A 17,153-nucleotide genomic window follows, 5' to 3' on the forward strand; every position below is an offset into this window, starting at 1 on the left:
GTCAAGAGTGGCAGAAATGGGCAAAAAATAGGAAACAAGTGGTATGCACTGGCAAATGGTAGTTTAAATGGGCAAAAAGTGGCAAAAAAATGTGAAAAAAGGGAAAAAATGGCAAAAAGAAGAGGCAAAAATTGGGTAAAAGGGAAACAAGTGGTATTTAATGGCAATAGGTAGCTTAAATGGACGAAAAGTGGCAAAAAATGGTTAAAAAAGGCAAAAAATGGGATAAAAGTGGCAAAAAGAAAAGGGATATTTACTGATGAAAGGTAGCTTAAATGGGCAAAAATGGGATAAAAGTGGAAAAAATGGGGAAAAAGTGGCAAAAGAAGTTGTAAAATGGCCAGAAAAAATATGAAAAATGGGTATTTAATGGCATTATAACTGAATAAGAGGGAAAGGCAGACGTTTAAGGACATTTACAAACCAAAATATCCAAAATGTTAAAAATGTTTAAAGATTAGACATAAATGTTTGAAATGTTGTTCATTTTTTTTAATCCTTTTTGTGGGTGGGGGTCCACCAAATGAATAACTTCTTAGGGAAGGCTCACTCTCACACACTTTGAAAACCCCTGGTGTAGAGTGTTAACAGTGTAAATCAAAAATGTGCTTAGTTTTTTTAAGGCATCTGGAGACCCCCTCTTAGTCTCTCGCGACCCCCGATGGGGTCCTGACCCCAACGTTGAGAACCCCTGCTATAGAAGGCCTCCTAGCTTAAAACTGCAACGAGGAATGGAGTAAAACCCAAATGTAAACGCAAATGTTGAAGGATTTTTTTATTGGCACAGTTATAGCAGCAATGTGTTGTGTTTTTTTTATTTTTTTATTTTCAACATGATCGAAAACACTTTAATTTGGCAGGCTGTGACTAAAAGTTACTCCTACTATACAGCAAAATCAGTTGGCATTATGAAGACACTTTGAGCTCAGTTGTAAGTGATTGTCAGCACAAATGCATAAAGTGCGTATGCACACAACATAAGGAAAGTGAAACAGAATATTTTAACTTAGATCTGCTGTAATGGCTGCTACATTCTTAGTGGTTTAGTCTGAAGAAAGTTGCTGTTCATAAATAGATGTAATACTGTATGAAGATGATTAAGTTTGAGGGTTTTAAAGTGATAGGATAACATTAATTATAATGTTTTAAATGGTGACAAACTGTACCCACTGCTCAGTGCTGTAGCATGTTGTTACATTTTAAGTTGTGGTGTTGAAAAGAAGGTAAAATACTGCGCTTCTCTGCCTTTTTACTGATAAATATGTTAAATACATTCTATGGAAGTATTTCAAAGGACAGCGTCTACAACCACCAAGCAGATTTACAGAGACAAATTGTGGTCAGTATTGCACGCCAGTTTTTAAAACCAGTTCTGACACATCAGTCGCTGAACTCTGCAAACTCCATAGCAGGAATATTACAACATCCACTTGTCAAAAGACCAGTCCAGGAAGCCCCCGCCTCAGTAGAAAGCAGGGTTTGTGTGCTCGATGACGCAGCGCCGACAGTGGCGTCTGACAAACCGCAGGGCCTCCGGTGACACTTCGCAGTCCTGCACGTTGAGAAGCTGCAGCTCGCAGCAGTTTGCAGCCAAAGCTTTGAGTCCTCTGCCCGTCACGCTCTCGCAGGCTCTGAGACTCACCCGCCTCAGGCCTTGGCAGTACATCGCCAACTGCTCCAGCCCGCTGTCTGACACAAGCGGGCACTTACCCACGTCCAGGGACTTGAGTTTGGGACAGCTCCTGGCTAAGTGGCTCAATCCGTGGTCTGTCAGCCCTTCGCAACCCCTTGCGTTTAAATAACGCAGTCTCGGGCAGTAACGAGCCACGTAGCGCATCCCCACATCTGTGATGCGGGTGCAGTGGGCTACACTCAGGTAGCGCAGGCAGCCCTCCAAGCGTGCAACCTCACGAAGGCCAAAATCCCCGACCAAGCGGCAGTCACTGAGGCTCAGCTCCCGTATCGAAGGGCAGTGGAGAGCCAGGTGGCGCAAAGCCTCATCGGTCAGTCTGGTGCAGCGCCGCAGGTACAGGTGTGTCAGACGGGGGCAGTGGGAGGCGATAGTTCGCAAACCCTCGTCCTCTAGGGAAAAACAATCAGTCATGTCCAGGTAGTGGATGGAGATCTGCTGGCCGTGGAGAGGGGACAGCTGGAGCGAGGCCTCCTGGGTGAGGCTGATACATGTGACCTTGGAGCAGCCTGAAGGAAGAGAGGCAGAGGCTGTCAGCTCAAACTCACCAAGACAAGCTCATTATTTGTCAAATCAGACAAAAAATTAAAAACGTGCTTCAACTTTATTCAGAAATTTTCCTTTAAATCTAGAGACTCTGACCTTTGTTAGGGGAAGCCCTCCAGTGCCTCAAGAAAATCATAATTCTTACAGCTAAACAATTCAACCAGACATCTGTCTCACAGACCTCCGTAGAAAAGACGGTCAACAAGGATGTCTACATTTGGTCTTAGGAAAGGCAACATAATCTAGGCTTGTTTGCTGGTTGTTAACTTATTCTTAGCCTTTTTCTTTTTTGACCATCAGACATCAGTGGTAACCTTACAGAACACCACTAATGTTGAATTTTGCAGAGGGCTGATTGTTTTTCGTAGTAAACTAAGGGGGTACATCGTAGTGATAGGTCAATAGCGATGAAATTCAAAGTTAAAGCCTTCTTAAAATGTCACAATATGATTTAAAATGAAAAATTGTGAACCTTAAAGGTCACAATATGATAGAAAAGGTCAAAATGATGAATTTAAAAGGTCAAAATATGAAATAAAAAGTCAAAATCCTAAGTTTAGGTCATATTCTTGGGCTGCAAAATGAAAATATGAAATGAAAACACAAATTAATTTCTTTCCCTCATTCCTGACTATTTCTAATCTTTACTTTTTCAGATTTTTATGACTTAACAAGGTTTTTTTTTTTTTGTTTTGTTTTCCAGTCTTCAAGGTTGAATTTGCATTTTTATCCTGGGGGAAATCTGCAGACCTCATTCAGGTGAGACACTTCTTATTAAAACATGAAAAGATCTTGCAGGCTGGGTAAAACTGCACTGTGGGCCGCATTTGGCCCCCGAGCCTCGAGTTAAGCTCAGAGTTTTTCAGGTCAATTTTCCTTTAGTGGTGGGGGCTAAATTATATTAGCCGACACTTGAGGGCGCTATAGTCAAGCTTGTATTGGACAGCTACAATGTTTGAGTGCATCCAAATGCCAACAGTTATGGGGTCCATTTTCAGGGGTAAAAAAGCCAAAGACTGATGTCTTTGACAGTTGAAATAATACACTTGATGTTTTAAATGAAAAACTCCGTGTTTTTTCAAGGCTATTTTTGCACCAAAGACCTGACATCCTGGTGCTAATGATGCAGATGTTGCTCTGCCCCTGGACTCCTGTCCAAGTCAATGTTATTTGTGTCACTTTCTTAATGAAAGCAGCAGACCGGTCTTCTTACTCACACTGAAGTGAGTTCTGCTCCCAACTAAAGAAAGCCTTTCTTTTCCCACATGGGAGCTTAAGGTTGGCAGAGCTTCTTCAGCTCCTCTAATGATTTTAGCAGCATGAGGAGAAAAGACTACAGAGGAATTCTTTGAGGTGAATCCAGGGTACTAGATGCTCCTTTGAGTACCAATTAAGGTATGTTTTTTTGAGTTGTTGCTAAGGATTAAGTGCTTTTCTGTTACCTGAGAGGTTCAGGTGTTCCAGGTTGGGGCAGCGGGACACCACCTCAAACACAGCTTCATTAGAGATGTTATAACACCCCGAAACCTCCAGGCGTCTCAGCTCTGGGCAGCACTGAGCCACTACATGCAGCCCACGGTCGGTGAGCCTCTTGCAGCCGTTCACCACCACCGTCTCCAGGGTCAGACACACGTTCGGGGTGTCCTGACACAGGCGGTGGGTCAGCACCCTGATGGCACGATCAACATGAAGCAGCTCCCCCGTTAGCCGCACGGTGCCCCACAATCTCGGGTCCCACGCCAGGTTGTACCAGCGGCGACATACCCGAGCACAGCGGCACAGCTGATTGGTGGGGAGATGAGAGAAAATCTGTAGTAGGGTGTGGTCAGGGAGGAGGTCGATAGGGGCGTGGTGGTGATTTTTGGACTGGCGGGAGCGCGTGTGTGTGCCGGGTTGAGCGTGGACGACGGCAACGGTCTCAGCCTGGGCAGAAGAGGAGGAGGAGGAGTTGGTCTCATGGCCGTTGCTGGAGAGGGCTGGTGAGGAGAGAGAGGATGACTTGGATGGGAGGATGAGGCCAGGGCTGGGGGTGCTCAGGGTCCTCGTGCTGGAGTCCAAACCTGGATAGAAATGAGGACAAGATAGATGTTACCATTAATGAACTATAAAAGATAGAGTTGGTGTTTATACCCCCCAAAAAGGTAATGATTAGATTTTTGAATTAGGGATAATTGAGTCTATATCCTTAATACGAGGATTCAGACCATAAATGATCTTTCTGAAGGCATGCCTTAATGCAGGGGTGTCAAACTCAGTCCCAACGGGGGCCAGTATCTGGATTTAGGTCTAACCTGAGGGCCAAACGGGGTCAGTATTTCACCAAAAACTACCAACCTCATTTTCACCAGTGATGAATTATGGGAAATAAAAATAACTTAGCTCTAATGATAAAGGATTTTTGGATTTAAAAAATTCAAAATGATAAGTTTAAAAGCTCAAAAGCTGAGTTTAAAAAGCAAACTTATTAGTTCAAAAGGTCAAAACACAAAATTGAAAGAAAAATAGAACAGAGAAAATAATATATAAGGCAGAAATATGAGACTGAAAGTCAAAATCATGAATGTAAAAGATGAAAATATGAGACAAAACTCACAACTTTGAATTTAAAAGCTCAAAATATAAGATAAAATTCAAAATCATGAGTTTTAAGGCTCAAAATATAAGGTTAAATTGTTATTTGTAAAATTGAAAATTGTAAAATATGAGATGAAATCGAAAATTCTGAGCTTAAAAGGCCAAAATATGAGGGGAAAAAATCAAAATTATGATGTAAAAGGTCACAATATGAGACAAAAGGCCAAAATTCTGCATTGAAAAAATCAAAATATGACATAAAAATTCTAAATCCTGAGTTTCAGTTAGAATTTAAGATGCAAAATTGAAAATTGGAAATAAAAACACAAATTAATTTTATCTAATTGTTTTTACTCTTGACTCTAAATTCGATGACTTAAGGATATTTTTAATCATGAAGATTTTGTTTACATTTTTATACTGGAGGAAATCTGCAGACCTCATACTGGTGGGCCAGTTAGAGATAAAATGTGATATGATCTTGCTGGCCGGGTATAATTGTACCACGGGCCGGATTTTCCCCCCGGGCCTTGAGTTTGACGCCCCCGCCTTAATGAATCATTTACTTTGGTACACTTTGGCACCTGAATCCTGAGATCCTGCTGTAAAGCCCTCATAGCTTCCTCCTTTTAGACAGCATGCATTTTTTGACAAATACAGGGTGAAGATGCCGGCAATGACGTGAATCAACAAAGAACCATGTTGACTTACAAGGTACAGTAATATGACTGGATTTGGTGCAAATATGACTCTGCTACAGTCTTGGAGATTGACAGGGAAGAGACGACTTTTTGGTGTAATTGTTCATGTGCATGTAAACCTGAGGCATAACTCGTGTTAGATGACTTTCTGTAACCAACCAGTAAAGCTGAGACCGGGGTGATACAGCCTCGTGTTACATCTCAGGCTGTTGAGGATTATCTGCAGGGATCACACTTAAATTCTCAGTTTTGTCTTTTATAAGCTTCAACTTATTAGGCCCAGGCTCAACATTAGGCCCAGTTGTTTCGAACCGCGCCGCAGCACGATCCCCCCCCCCGGCTTGCTTTTACACTAGCAACATTGATCTGTGTACGATGCATTGCGTTTGTACTCAGTCTGAAACATCAGGTGGCGGTATGCAAGTAGCTGGTTTATAACCCCAACAAGGAAGAGAGAGAAGAAGAAGCTACCATGGCAACCACTGGGATCATGGCCTGAGTGAAGATTGTTTTTGTTTTAACCCAACAAAAAGTCCATCCTGCAGCCATGGATGATTTAAAATCATTTTTTAAGATGCCAGCAACGTCGCTCTTCATGTCTGCACATCTACTACAGCTCAGAGGATTGAATGGTCTCGCGCTGCGCAGATACAGCGGTTTTGAGGTGACAGGAGACTTTTATTGCCTTTGCACCTCCTCTCACTGACTCCAACTTGTGTTCATCTGTAAGGTGAGTCACAACAGACCATTTATTGACTGGATTCTGATGATTTCCGCCCTTTATTGAGGAAAAATGTGAACAAACTGCCGCTCTGTGGAAAGAAGTTTAGTTTTTTTACGATGACATCATAAAGCTGATACGGCGCTCTGTCCTGTATCCGGGGCGGGTGCATCCACATCTCATCCAAACCGAGCCAGAGTCCACTTGAATCGCGTCCGAGACCACCTCCCTTAGTGGGCCCGGGCGCGGGTCGTTTGCATTCACACTAACCAAAACAAACCGGACTTCGGGCTTAAGCGCACTTGGATCTGGGATGGGGCCCCTAGTGTGAAAGCGACCTAAGAGGACCCCAAGATACTGGAGCTCCTTCACTCCTTACCCAGAGAAAGCCATCCACTGATTTCCAACAGAGAAACAGCAACCTGGTCTGATGCCATCTGGTTTGTTCAACAATCTTTAAATCATGATTTACAAAGATTAGATGAGGAGTCCCTGGACTCTGGTAATCTAGATCTGGTTTTACAAGTGCAGGTAAATGGGTCTAATGTGATCATGACAGAGAAAAGTCAGAGGAAAAAGCCACCTTTTGATAGAGGGTAAACTTTCATGAATCTGATGGGTTTTAAACTGTGCTGAGGGCTTTACTCCTAGAATTAAAACTTTTTAATAACACTCAGTGGTGCTGTAGCTCAGAATAAGTGCTCACATTTTACAGGATCTACCAATCTGTAGCTGGAGATTGATCACCATCTGTATACCCTTTCATAAATGCAAAGAAGACTGCCATCAAAGCAAGTTTCCACCATTTTTAATACAATCAATGCTGTTGAAAGCATTCCAGGAATAACTCGGCAATGAAAAAGTCATTTCCCCTTCTGCTGTACTTTCCTTTAATCTGACTCATGCACTTTTCATTCCCTACATTTCCCAGAATTACTTCTGACATTTTCAGAAAAAAACATGGCCTCAATGACTGTAACATCATCTGTGAACAGCTATTGGTGATTCTGTTGGTTAGTCACCGAGAAGGAAAATGTTTCCATACCAGAAAAGCAGCTTGTGATGATTTATTATTATGCTTTGACACCGCTGGGTGACTCACATGAGGCAGAATATGAGAAGGAAAGGTTAAAATTCAAGCAGGGACAGAAATATTAAGGATTTTTGGCAAGATGATAATTTACATTACACATTTATTAAGTGGAAAACCCAGACTGCCTAATATTTCACTGCAAGTTTAACTAAAATGTGACACGATATTACAGGAGTTAAACACCAAATATCACAAATGCCTTAGATAACTCCTTAAATAAAGTAAAAATAAACAATTTAGAAGCAGAAAACATTTAGATGAGGCTTGAGAAAGACCCAAATTTGGCTCTAAAACATGGGTGTCAAACTCAAGGCCCAGGGGCCAAATGTGGCCCACGGTGCAGTTTTACCCGGCCCAAAAGATCATTTCATATTTTAATTAGAAGTGGCTCGTCTGAATGAGGTCTGCAGATTTCCTCCAGTATGAAAATGTAAATTTAACCTTGAAGACTTTAATAAAACCTTGTTAAGTCATAAAAATCTGAAAAAGTAAAGAGTAGAAATAGTCAGGAATGAGGGAAAGAAATTCATTTGTGTTTTCATTTCATATTTTCATCTTGCAGCCCAAGATTATGACCTAAACTTAGGATTTTGACTTTTTAGTTCAGATTTTGACCTTTACTCTCATATTGTGACCTCATAGATTCACAATTTTTCATTTTAAATCATATTGTGACATTTTAAACTCCTAACTTTGTATTTTAATCCGATATTTACACTTTTTAAACTCCTGATCTAGAATTTTATCTCATTTTTTTACCTTTTAGAGTCACTATTTTAAATTTTATCTTCTATTTTGACCTTTTAAACTCTTGATTTTGTATTTTATCTCATATCTTGACCTTTAAACTCATGATTGTAAGTCTCTATCTCGTATATTTGCCTTTTTGTTGACTTTTAATTTTGTATTTTGACCTTCAGGACTTATAAAGTTAACTTTTTATCTCAGATTTTGAGCCTTTAACTCATTTATTTATTTGGCATTTATTTGACATGGACAGTAACATTGATGCTGTGATATTTAATCATTTTTCCTTTTTCTTTTTCTTTTTTTTTTAGAAATCTTAAAATACTTTATCATCACTGTTTAATAATTCATTTCCTGTGAAAACACGGTTGATGGTTTTTGGTTAAATGTTGACCCTGTTAGGCCCTCAGGTTAGACCTAAATTCAGATTTTGTCTCACCTAATTAGCAGTTTTACATCAGAACATCCTAGCAGGGAGCTATAATGACAAGTCTTATCCAGTATATTCGGCGTGTCAATCTTGGGATGTAATGCGATCACATATTTATGACATGGAAGTGAGAGACAACTTTTCAGGGTTTCCTGAGAAGCCAGCAGTGAGTTAACCTGACATGCCAGATGGATTTGTTTCACACATCCACCTGGGAAAGCTTCAATAGGAAACGTTTGAGAAAAGGCAGAGGATCTGAAAAAAACTCGGGGTGTGATTGGATGAACGTTCTGTCTGTCACATCTCTACGGGCCAATCAGAGCAACAAAACACGTGACGTACCTGCTATCGGGCTGCACAGCTACTGAGGAATAGAGCAAATCATGGCGACTGTAGACATGTCAGTACTCGACTTTGTCGTTTTTGAAGAGAAAACAACTCACTGCTGTTCTTTGTTCTTCTTTTAACGAAGAAATCTCATCAAGTTCTGATAAAACTGTTGCTTTAGCAGCATCCACGCTAATCTCTTCCCTCATAATTGCAATGGCTCGTGCTGCTGCTTGTTTACGTCAGGACTCTGCTGCGCCTAGAAGTACTGCCCCTCGTCGCTGATTGGTCCTGTCACTTTCTAACCGGGCCCAAACGGTTCAAATGGGAGCTTTGCAAGGTTAGCAGTCAGTGGCCTTCAACATAAAACTATCCTTCAGCCATGTTGGCGTTCTTTTATATGTCTCTTTATATTAACATGCATCTAGGACAATAAAAATGAAATTTGTTGTGAGTGCTCACATACATTAAAGAGTATATCTCCTACTCTCAACGTCGGGGTTGGGACCCCCTTGGGGTTCGCGAGACATCAGGCAAACAGTGGGAAGGTCTAGCACCGAAACGATGCAAATACTCCCTTTATTTGCAAGTTGGACGGTGTGCAGGTGTTTGTTTTTGAAATGTTTGCTCCGACGCACCTGTCCTGAGACATAGATGTGTAAAGTAACTTTTCCAATATATTTTCTCCAAAACAGTCGATCAATCAAATAAAAATCATTATCATTCTACTCTTCGAACATGCCCCTCATCAACAAAGCCTTGGCTAGCTTTCCACATTCACATGATGAGCTGCGTCTTCACCACTGTTATACTCAAAACAGGTCAGAAACCTAAAACTCATCTAATACAGTCTCTTTAACAAGTAAGACTCAAATCATTTTCAAACTTAGTTTAACACGTTTAATTCTACGTTGTTTGGATATGGGAACCAATGGAGGGCCTCCTACTTTTAAAGCGAGCCCCAAATGGATGCTCAAGGAACTGCAGTTTACAGCACTTCAGCACTGAAACCATTTTACAACACCAGAGGTTGTTGCTTGCTTTGGATCCACAGAAGACAATAAAAGGCAATTCCGACTCAAAACCTTGAGCCTTCATCACCCACAATGCAGCGGCATGGCACATAGTCTGGTAAGCTAATTCTTTCAAACTCTGTACCACCATTTATTTATGTTTTCATACCAAAATGTCTTCAACCTCAACCCACGTCAACTCCAGTCAACCCCTGAGGCAGCTATCAGATTTCACAAAGTTCCTTTTTCAGCCACAAACATTTAAACAACATTTGTTTCTCTTATTCAGTAGCACTACCCAAGGCCTGTAAACAGACTTTGATGTTTGCAGTTGGTGGAGTTTCCCTTTAACCTGTAAACACGCTATAATGTGATAAATTTGTGGAATACCCCTTTAGAAACAGCATGCTTTCCTACAGCTTTCCTCTACTAAGCTGTGACCGATTTCTTGGTGTAATGGCCATTGATCAAACGCTGTATTTTACTGTTGCGGTTAGAGATCACTTCACTGTATTTCCCCTGGAAAAAACACAATGTCACTTTGAGTTTGTTGGACATTTCTTGGAGGAAGAAGAGACGACAAAAAGCCAAGAAAAAAGGGTCAAAAATGGACGGTTCATCCTGATGGTTCCATCGCCACACCAGGTTTTATCATCAACGAAGAGGAGTTTCCATGGATCTCCTTATCATGTTTTTGAATGTTGGGGAAAGAATGTGTCACATTTATCTTCCTGGCTTTGGCCAGCCGTCGCCTCATCAGATGAACTCTGAGGCTTCCAAGTGTCCGGCCGAGGAGTTTGGTGCCTGAACTGACAACATACAGTTAGCGCTGTGTAAACACTGAGGCCCTCCCGGCAGATGTGCGCTGATTGCTGCCACGTCTGAAGATGCAGCTGTGAGAAATAGCTGGCGTGGCGTGAGACAGCGGGGCCCTCCGCCTCACAAGTCAGGGTGTGATAGTCGGGGTCGACCCGTCACACTGGGACGCTGAGCGCTCTTCCCTGATGCTATCTGAGCCTCCTTGTTACCTCTTTAATTCGTCTCGTCCATTCTGGAGGAGTTCATTGTGGTTGAGTCATCACTAAAAGCATTTTAAGTAGTCACGAGTATGAAGTCACCAGCAGCTTTAGGCCTGAAAGGTATCATCTTTCAAAATGAGGATCAGAGTAAAGTAATGATAACAGAAAATATACATGTGCTGACAAGTGACCAAGTAGGACACAAAGAGTCAAACTCTTCTTCAGCTAAGACTAATCCAAAAGGCATACAGTCATGGACGAAAGTATTGGCACCACTGGATTATTCCAGAAAATGCACCATTTCTCCCCGAAATTGTTGCAATTACAAATGTTTTTGGTATACATGTGTTTATTTCCTTCATGTGCATTGGAACAACAAAAAAAAGCTGAAGAAAAAAGACAAAATTGACATAATTGTACCCAAAACTCAAAAAATGGGCCGGACAAAATGATTGTCTCCCTTTTAAAACTGTGGGTAAATTTCAAGCATGTGATGCCCCTTTAAACTCACCTGTGGCAGTAACAGGTGCTGAAATCACACCTGAAGCAGAGTGTCTAAAAGTTGACTCAACCTTTGTGTTGTGTGCCTGTGTGTGTCACACCAAGCATGGAGAAGAGGAAGAAGAGCCCAGAATTGTCTGAGGACTTAAGAAGCTAAATTGTAGAAAAGTATGAACAATCTCAAGGTTAAAGACCATCTCCGGAGATCTTGAAATTCCTTTGTCCACTGTGTGTAATATAATCAAGAAGTTTATAACCCATGGAGCTGTGGCTAATCTCCCTGGACGTGGATGGAAGAGAAAAAATGACAGACGAATGCAACGCAGGATAGTTGGAATGGTGGATAAACATCCTCAGTCAACTTCCACACAAATTCAGGCTGTCCTGCAGACTCAGGGTGCAAAAGTGTCAGCTGGGACCATACGTGGTCATCTGAATGAGATGAAGCGCTATGGCAGGAGACCGAGGAGAACCCCACTGCTGACAAAGAGACATAAAAAAGCCAGACTGGAGTTTGCAAAAATGTACCCGAGTAAGCCTCAATCCTTCTGGGAGAACATTTTGAGGACAGATGAGACTAAGGTAGAGCTTTTTGGAAAAGCACGTCATTCTACTCTTTACAGAAAACAGAATGAGGCCTACTGAGAAAAGAACACAGTACCTACAGTCAAACATGGCGGAGCTTCAGAGATGTTTTGGGGTTGTTTTGCTGCCTCTGGCACTGGGTGCCTTGACTGCCTGCAAGGAATCATGAAATCTGGAGATCAAAAAATTTTGGGCCTCAGTGTAGGGCCTAGTGTCAGAAAGCTGGGTCTGGGTCAGAGGTCATGGGTGTTCCAGCAGGACAATGACCCCAAACATACCTCAGAAAGCACCAAGAAATGGTTGGAGACAAAGCTGGAGGGTTCTGAAGTGGCCAGATCTAAATCCCATTGAACACCTATGGAGAGATCTCAAAATTGCTGTTGCAAGCAGGCACCCTTCAAATCTGAGAGACCTGGAGCAGTTTGCAAAACAAGAGTGGTCCAAAATTCCAGTTGAGAGGTGTAAGAAGCTTGTTGATGGTTAGAGGAAGTGATTGGTTTCAGTTATTTTTCCCCAAGGGTGTGCAACCAAATATTAAGTTGAGGGTGCCAACAATTTTGTCCAGCCCATTTTTTGTGTTTTGTGTAAAATTATGTTAATTTTGTCTTTTTTCTTCAGATTTTTTGTGTTGTTCCAATGCACATAAAGGAAATGAACATGTGTATACCAAAAACATTTGTCATTGCAACAATTTCTGGGAGAAATGGTGTATTTTCTGGAAAAATTCCAGTGGTGCCAATACTTTCGTCCATGACTGTATTACCAAAGATGAATGTGACACATCTATCTTTGGGAAAAACAATCCAAGTACCCCAGCAGGAACTGTTAAAATATCTCAAGGGCTAAGGGCATTTCTATCGCACCTATCAAAAAGACTGTCATGTTTTAAGGTGTAACAGATGTTATTTCATCGCATACTTGCAGAAAAGTTCATAACTAGGTGAATTTCCACATCCACCAGACTGTGACTGAGCTGACCTCTGATCAGGAGAAGAATTTTAAGGACAAACAGGGTCAGGATGTGAGAGAAGCTCATGTATAGAACACCTGTATCGGTATCAAATGGGGAAGGAAAAAATGGTAACGGAACATCCCTACTTCCAGGACATGTGAAGTTCAACCCAAACAGGAAGTAGTACACGCAAAAACACAGCCAATCAATTTCAAAACACCATGTACAGACTGCTAATTGTTTATCCCAACACTAAATCAACATCACATCAAAACAGGAAGCAGATGAGCGGCAAATAAACCCAAGAAAGGCAAAGTTACCAGTTGGTCAAATGCGGCTCTAGTTTTGTCCCAGTAGCCACTTTTTTACTTTAAGCTACTCTAACTTTTACTGTAGGAATCTTCTTTAAGTGTTTGTACCCACAAAGTTCCTGAGCTTCCACTCATAAATGTACGATAAAGTACTATATTTGAATCCAGCACATTTTAAAATACATTTCTAGCTGCAGTTCTGTAGAATTCTAGGTGGACTGTCAGCCGGTTGTACTGCACATGTCAGCGTCAGGCTGAAAAATGGACAGCATCCTGCCTGTCATATGGATTTGTGTGCAGGGACTGACATCTGGGCAGTGACAGCGTCCTTACGACTGTCCTGTGGATCTGTATTCCAGACTCTGGCTCGGTCCACGTCTGATGACATCCACAGACTCATCGTCCTGGGAACATGTCAAACCATTCACGGCTACTTGAAGACTCTCTCTCGTGTGCCTTAAACTTCTCACTCAGATCTGAATTCAAGCAAATCGACATTCCTGGTGTCAAAGATTGTGCTGCGTGATCAAAATCTGCATCAAACTCGGCTTACATGAGGATATACTGGGATCGGATTTTTCCAGTTGAAGTCAGTTTGGGTTGAATACATCACACTGTCATGGGTGGCCTGTCTCTGGATTCTTCTCTTGTGGTCAACTAGTTTATCTTGGCATTTACATTCACAGCTTAATCAGATGATTTAATGTCTGAGGTCACTTTAAACACCTCATCTATTTTGAATTTCACACACCTGTCCAAATACGTCATGACAATAGAGGGTTTGGTGTTGATTCAAGTACTGTGCAAATATTGCAAGATTATGGAGATAACACTATGTGAATGTAGATTTATCTATAATGGTGGGAACCACACATGTGGAACAAAGCTAGATAGAAAAAGTGGAAATCAAAGCATTTTAATACGCTCATTGCTTAAGCATCAAGCATGTGGCATAAATACAAAAAGATTTACACAAGCGTTTGTGTCATGGCTGTTCACTGCTTAGAGGAAAATGTGAACTTCTCCCTGATTTTGTGGTTTTTACATTGCAGACATATTTTTTGTGTCATTAATATTGGTGCATGAATCAGACATTTCTTTGCTGTCCAAGTCTGATACAATCTAGGGCCAATGCTGGGGTTTAAACTAAGATTTTAAGATAAATCAGTATGTTTTGATATAAAATAATGGCCAAGACAATAACTTAAACAGAGTTTATGTTGCGTCTCAGGTCTGATCCTCAGTAGGAAGATTGTTTACAGTAGGAACTACTAACAGATGAAAATCCATCTGAAGTGTTTAGTCCAAATAGGGAATTATAAGATTACTTAATTTAGGAACATTTATATAATAAGTTACTAGACTTACACACTCTGTGGCTGATTCCAAGTCTCTAACAAAGAGAGTAGAGCGGTGGGCCCTGGATGAGAGTGAACACACTAGGGCTGAACGATTTGCAAAAATAATCTAATTGCAATGTTTTCCCCAATATTGCGATTTAATATGACATTATTATAGGGGTGCACCGATTGCAATTTTCTGGCCGATCACTGATCAGCGATCATTAAAAAGCCTGACCTGCCGATTCCGATTTTGGCCGATACCGATTTTTCCAATCTTATTTTATTGAATAACATTGAATAATACCCATGAAACAATACAAACTTGTTGTTTTAACTGCACATGAGGTAGTTCTCTAAAATATAAATGAAAAAGGTTAAAGCATTGCTGTTCAAACTACTAAATTATATCAGTTCCTTTGGTTTTTCATTTTTCACATCCACCGATCTTATTTACAAGGATCGGCCGATTGCCGATCTCCTAAAATTAAGGAAATTGGTGCCGCTACCGATTTTGGCCGATCGATCAGTGCACCCCTAATTATTATTAGGTCATTTTATGTATTTTCTGACAAATTCAAGCAATAAATAATTCCATAAATACAACCATGTGCATTGAAAACAATGAAATTATTTCAGAAGCATCTTATCCATAGTAGCATAAATCTGAATATGAGGGAGAAACAAGCTACACACTATAAAGGAGGAGGCTGGGGTGGAGGAGGTGAGGCTGGCTACCGGCTGATCGCAGCTGGGGTAGGACTTTGGTGAAGTAACGCTCGGCTTCATCAGTCTGATATCTAAATTAGTTCAGACATAAAACTTCAGTCCCTAAAACACTTCATCCAACTTTAACCCCTTAAAGCCTGTTGTATCATCGTTGATACAGAAGTTTACCTCTATCTAATCAATAGGATCAATAAATTACTGAAAAAATTCAGATTACAATTTGATAAATGATAAAAATGCCCTCAAGTGGATTATCAGTTACCAAGCACCTAATGTATCAATTAAGATACATGTATATGTTTATATATGTTAAATTTTATGGAAATTTAGATTCTTTGGATTTCAGTAGAAAGTGAAATAAACATTTCAATTTAAAAAAATGAGAATTTTCTGGGTAAAATTTGTGTTTTCAAGCTTTAAGGGGTTAAGGACAAACAAATTAACAAATGTAAGTCCTTAAAACACACGTGCAAGGAGTTAAAATAAATAAAGAAAAAAGACTTCAGCTGATGTAAGTCTGTTGATTCTAGGGCTGGTATTGTTAAGAACCTCATGATTCATGTTGACAATTTTTTAATAATTATTTTCATGCCCATGTGAACTTATGGGGTAGGTCACCTCACATTTTTTAGCAATAAAACATCTGAAAATAAAAATTTGCACAGTAATAACTTATTTGCACATAAGGAGTACAAAAGTAAAAAACATGACATTTCAGGATAAACACTGAAAAAGTAAAGAGCATATAAACTTAAATAATATTTCTGTCCTCTTGGAAATTGTGATAAACCTCACATAACATGGTTATGGTTGGTTGTTGTTTGGTCGAGTGCTGCCTCTGTCCAAACAACGCAACTCACACGCACAGCGACCCCCACTGGCCAGGAGGTGAATCGATTCAGAGGATTTGCTGAAGCGATATTGAATTTGGGGGGGATATTGCGATGCATTGATTATTTTTACCCACCCCTAGTTGATTCAGCCTAAAACTTACTTGTTTGTTCATAGGGAAATATTTAACAAAATATTTAATTTTAATAAATAAAAGGAGGTCCAGTCAGAGAAAATGTATGAAACCAAAGGTCCAGAACATCATAATGTCAAACTTAAGTTAGTGTGATATGTGGATCCGGGTGAGATTTCAGGGACTTGTCGTGCTGATAAAATATGAAAATTAGTTTTCCTTTACTGCTGTTAATATTATTTGAAACAAGTTTTTATTTAAACAAAGCAACACATAACAGAAGTATAAGTGGAAAGTATGATTTGCTTGTCATTTTAAAGCTAATTTCCAAAATGTATTTCTTCAGCATTCAGTGCTTACCGCCTGGATTGCAGCCAGAGTAGCGTTGGCTTAACTGGCATAAAATTGGTCTGTGCATTTCCTGATCTGCAAAACCAGTACCGTAAATCCTATAATAGCTGTGAAAAAAAGTGCCTTGTGAAATTTAAAGTTCCCTTTAATCTAATGATTGCGAGTCCAGGTCCGTATCGGATGGCGTCTGGGTCCGGACCCACCAGTTAGTGACCCCTGTTCCAGGCTTTTGTGATGAAAGTGGCCGACTAATAAACACTGAAAGTTAACATCCATCCTCTCATCATCGCACCAAAAGTTTCTAGGATTTTAAAAATACATTTCATTCAGTAAAGGTGTTCTTAACTGATACTAGAGTGGACGATGGGAAAGAAAATGGGATTCATTCTTGACTGCTCCTAAATCTCAGAGTTCACGCCGTCTTTGTTGTTATTTTTAAATCTGCTGACTTCCTGAGACAGAGGAAGGACTCCTGCTCTTAACCGAGTAACCACAAGATCTCTGACCTCTGCTTTAACATTTATTCACTGACGCATTCATGCTTGATTTGAATATATGT

The 17,153-nt window shown here is 40.5% G+C and overlaps 1 protein-coding gene across 1 annotated transcript in view; it reads right to left on the minus strand.

Annotated features, from left to right (window-relative positions):
- Positions 1-769: 769 nt before the first annotated feature.
- Positions 770-17,153, minus strand: part of LOC121527079 (F-box/LRR-repeat protein 7-like) — a 61,400-nt gene continuing 45,016 nt past the window's right edge. Inside the window, exons 3-4 of the mRNA XM_041813764.1 lie at positions 3,679-4,296; positions 770-2,199 (exon numbers count right to left, since the gene is read on the minus strand). Coding sequence (XP_041669698.1) covers positions 1,463-2,199; positions 3,679-4,296 — 1,355 coding nt within the window. The 3' untranslated portion in view covers positions 770-1,462. The remainder of the gene's footprint in view (positions 2,200-3,678; positions 4,297-17,153) is intronic.

This window comes from Cheilinus undulatus, linkage group 19 (genome assembly GCF_018320785.1).
Source record: "Cheilinus undulatus linkage group 19, ASM1832078v1, whole genome shotgun sequence".
Classification (NCBI taxonomy): domain Eukaryota; kingdom Metazoa; phylum Chordata; class Actinopteri; order Labriformes; family Labridae; genus Cheilinus; species Cheilinus undulatus.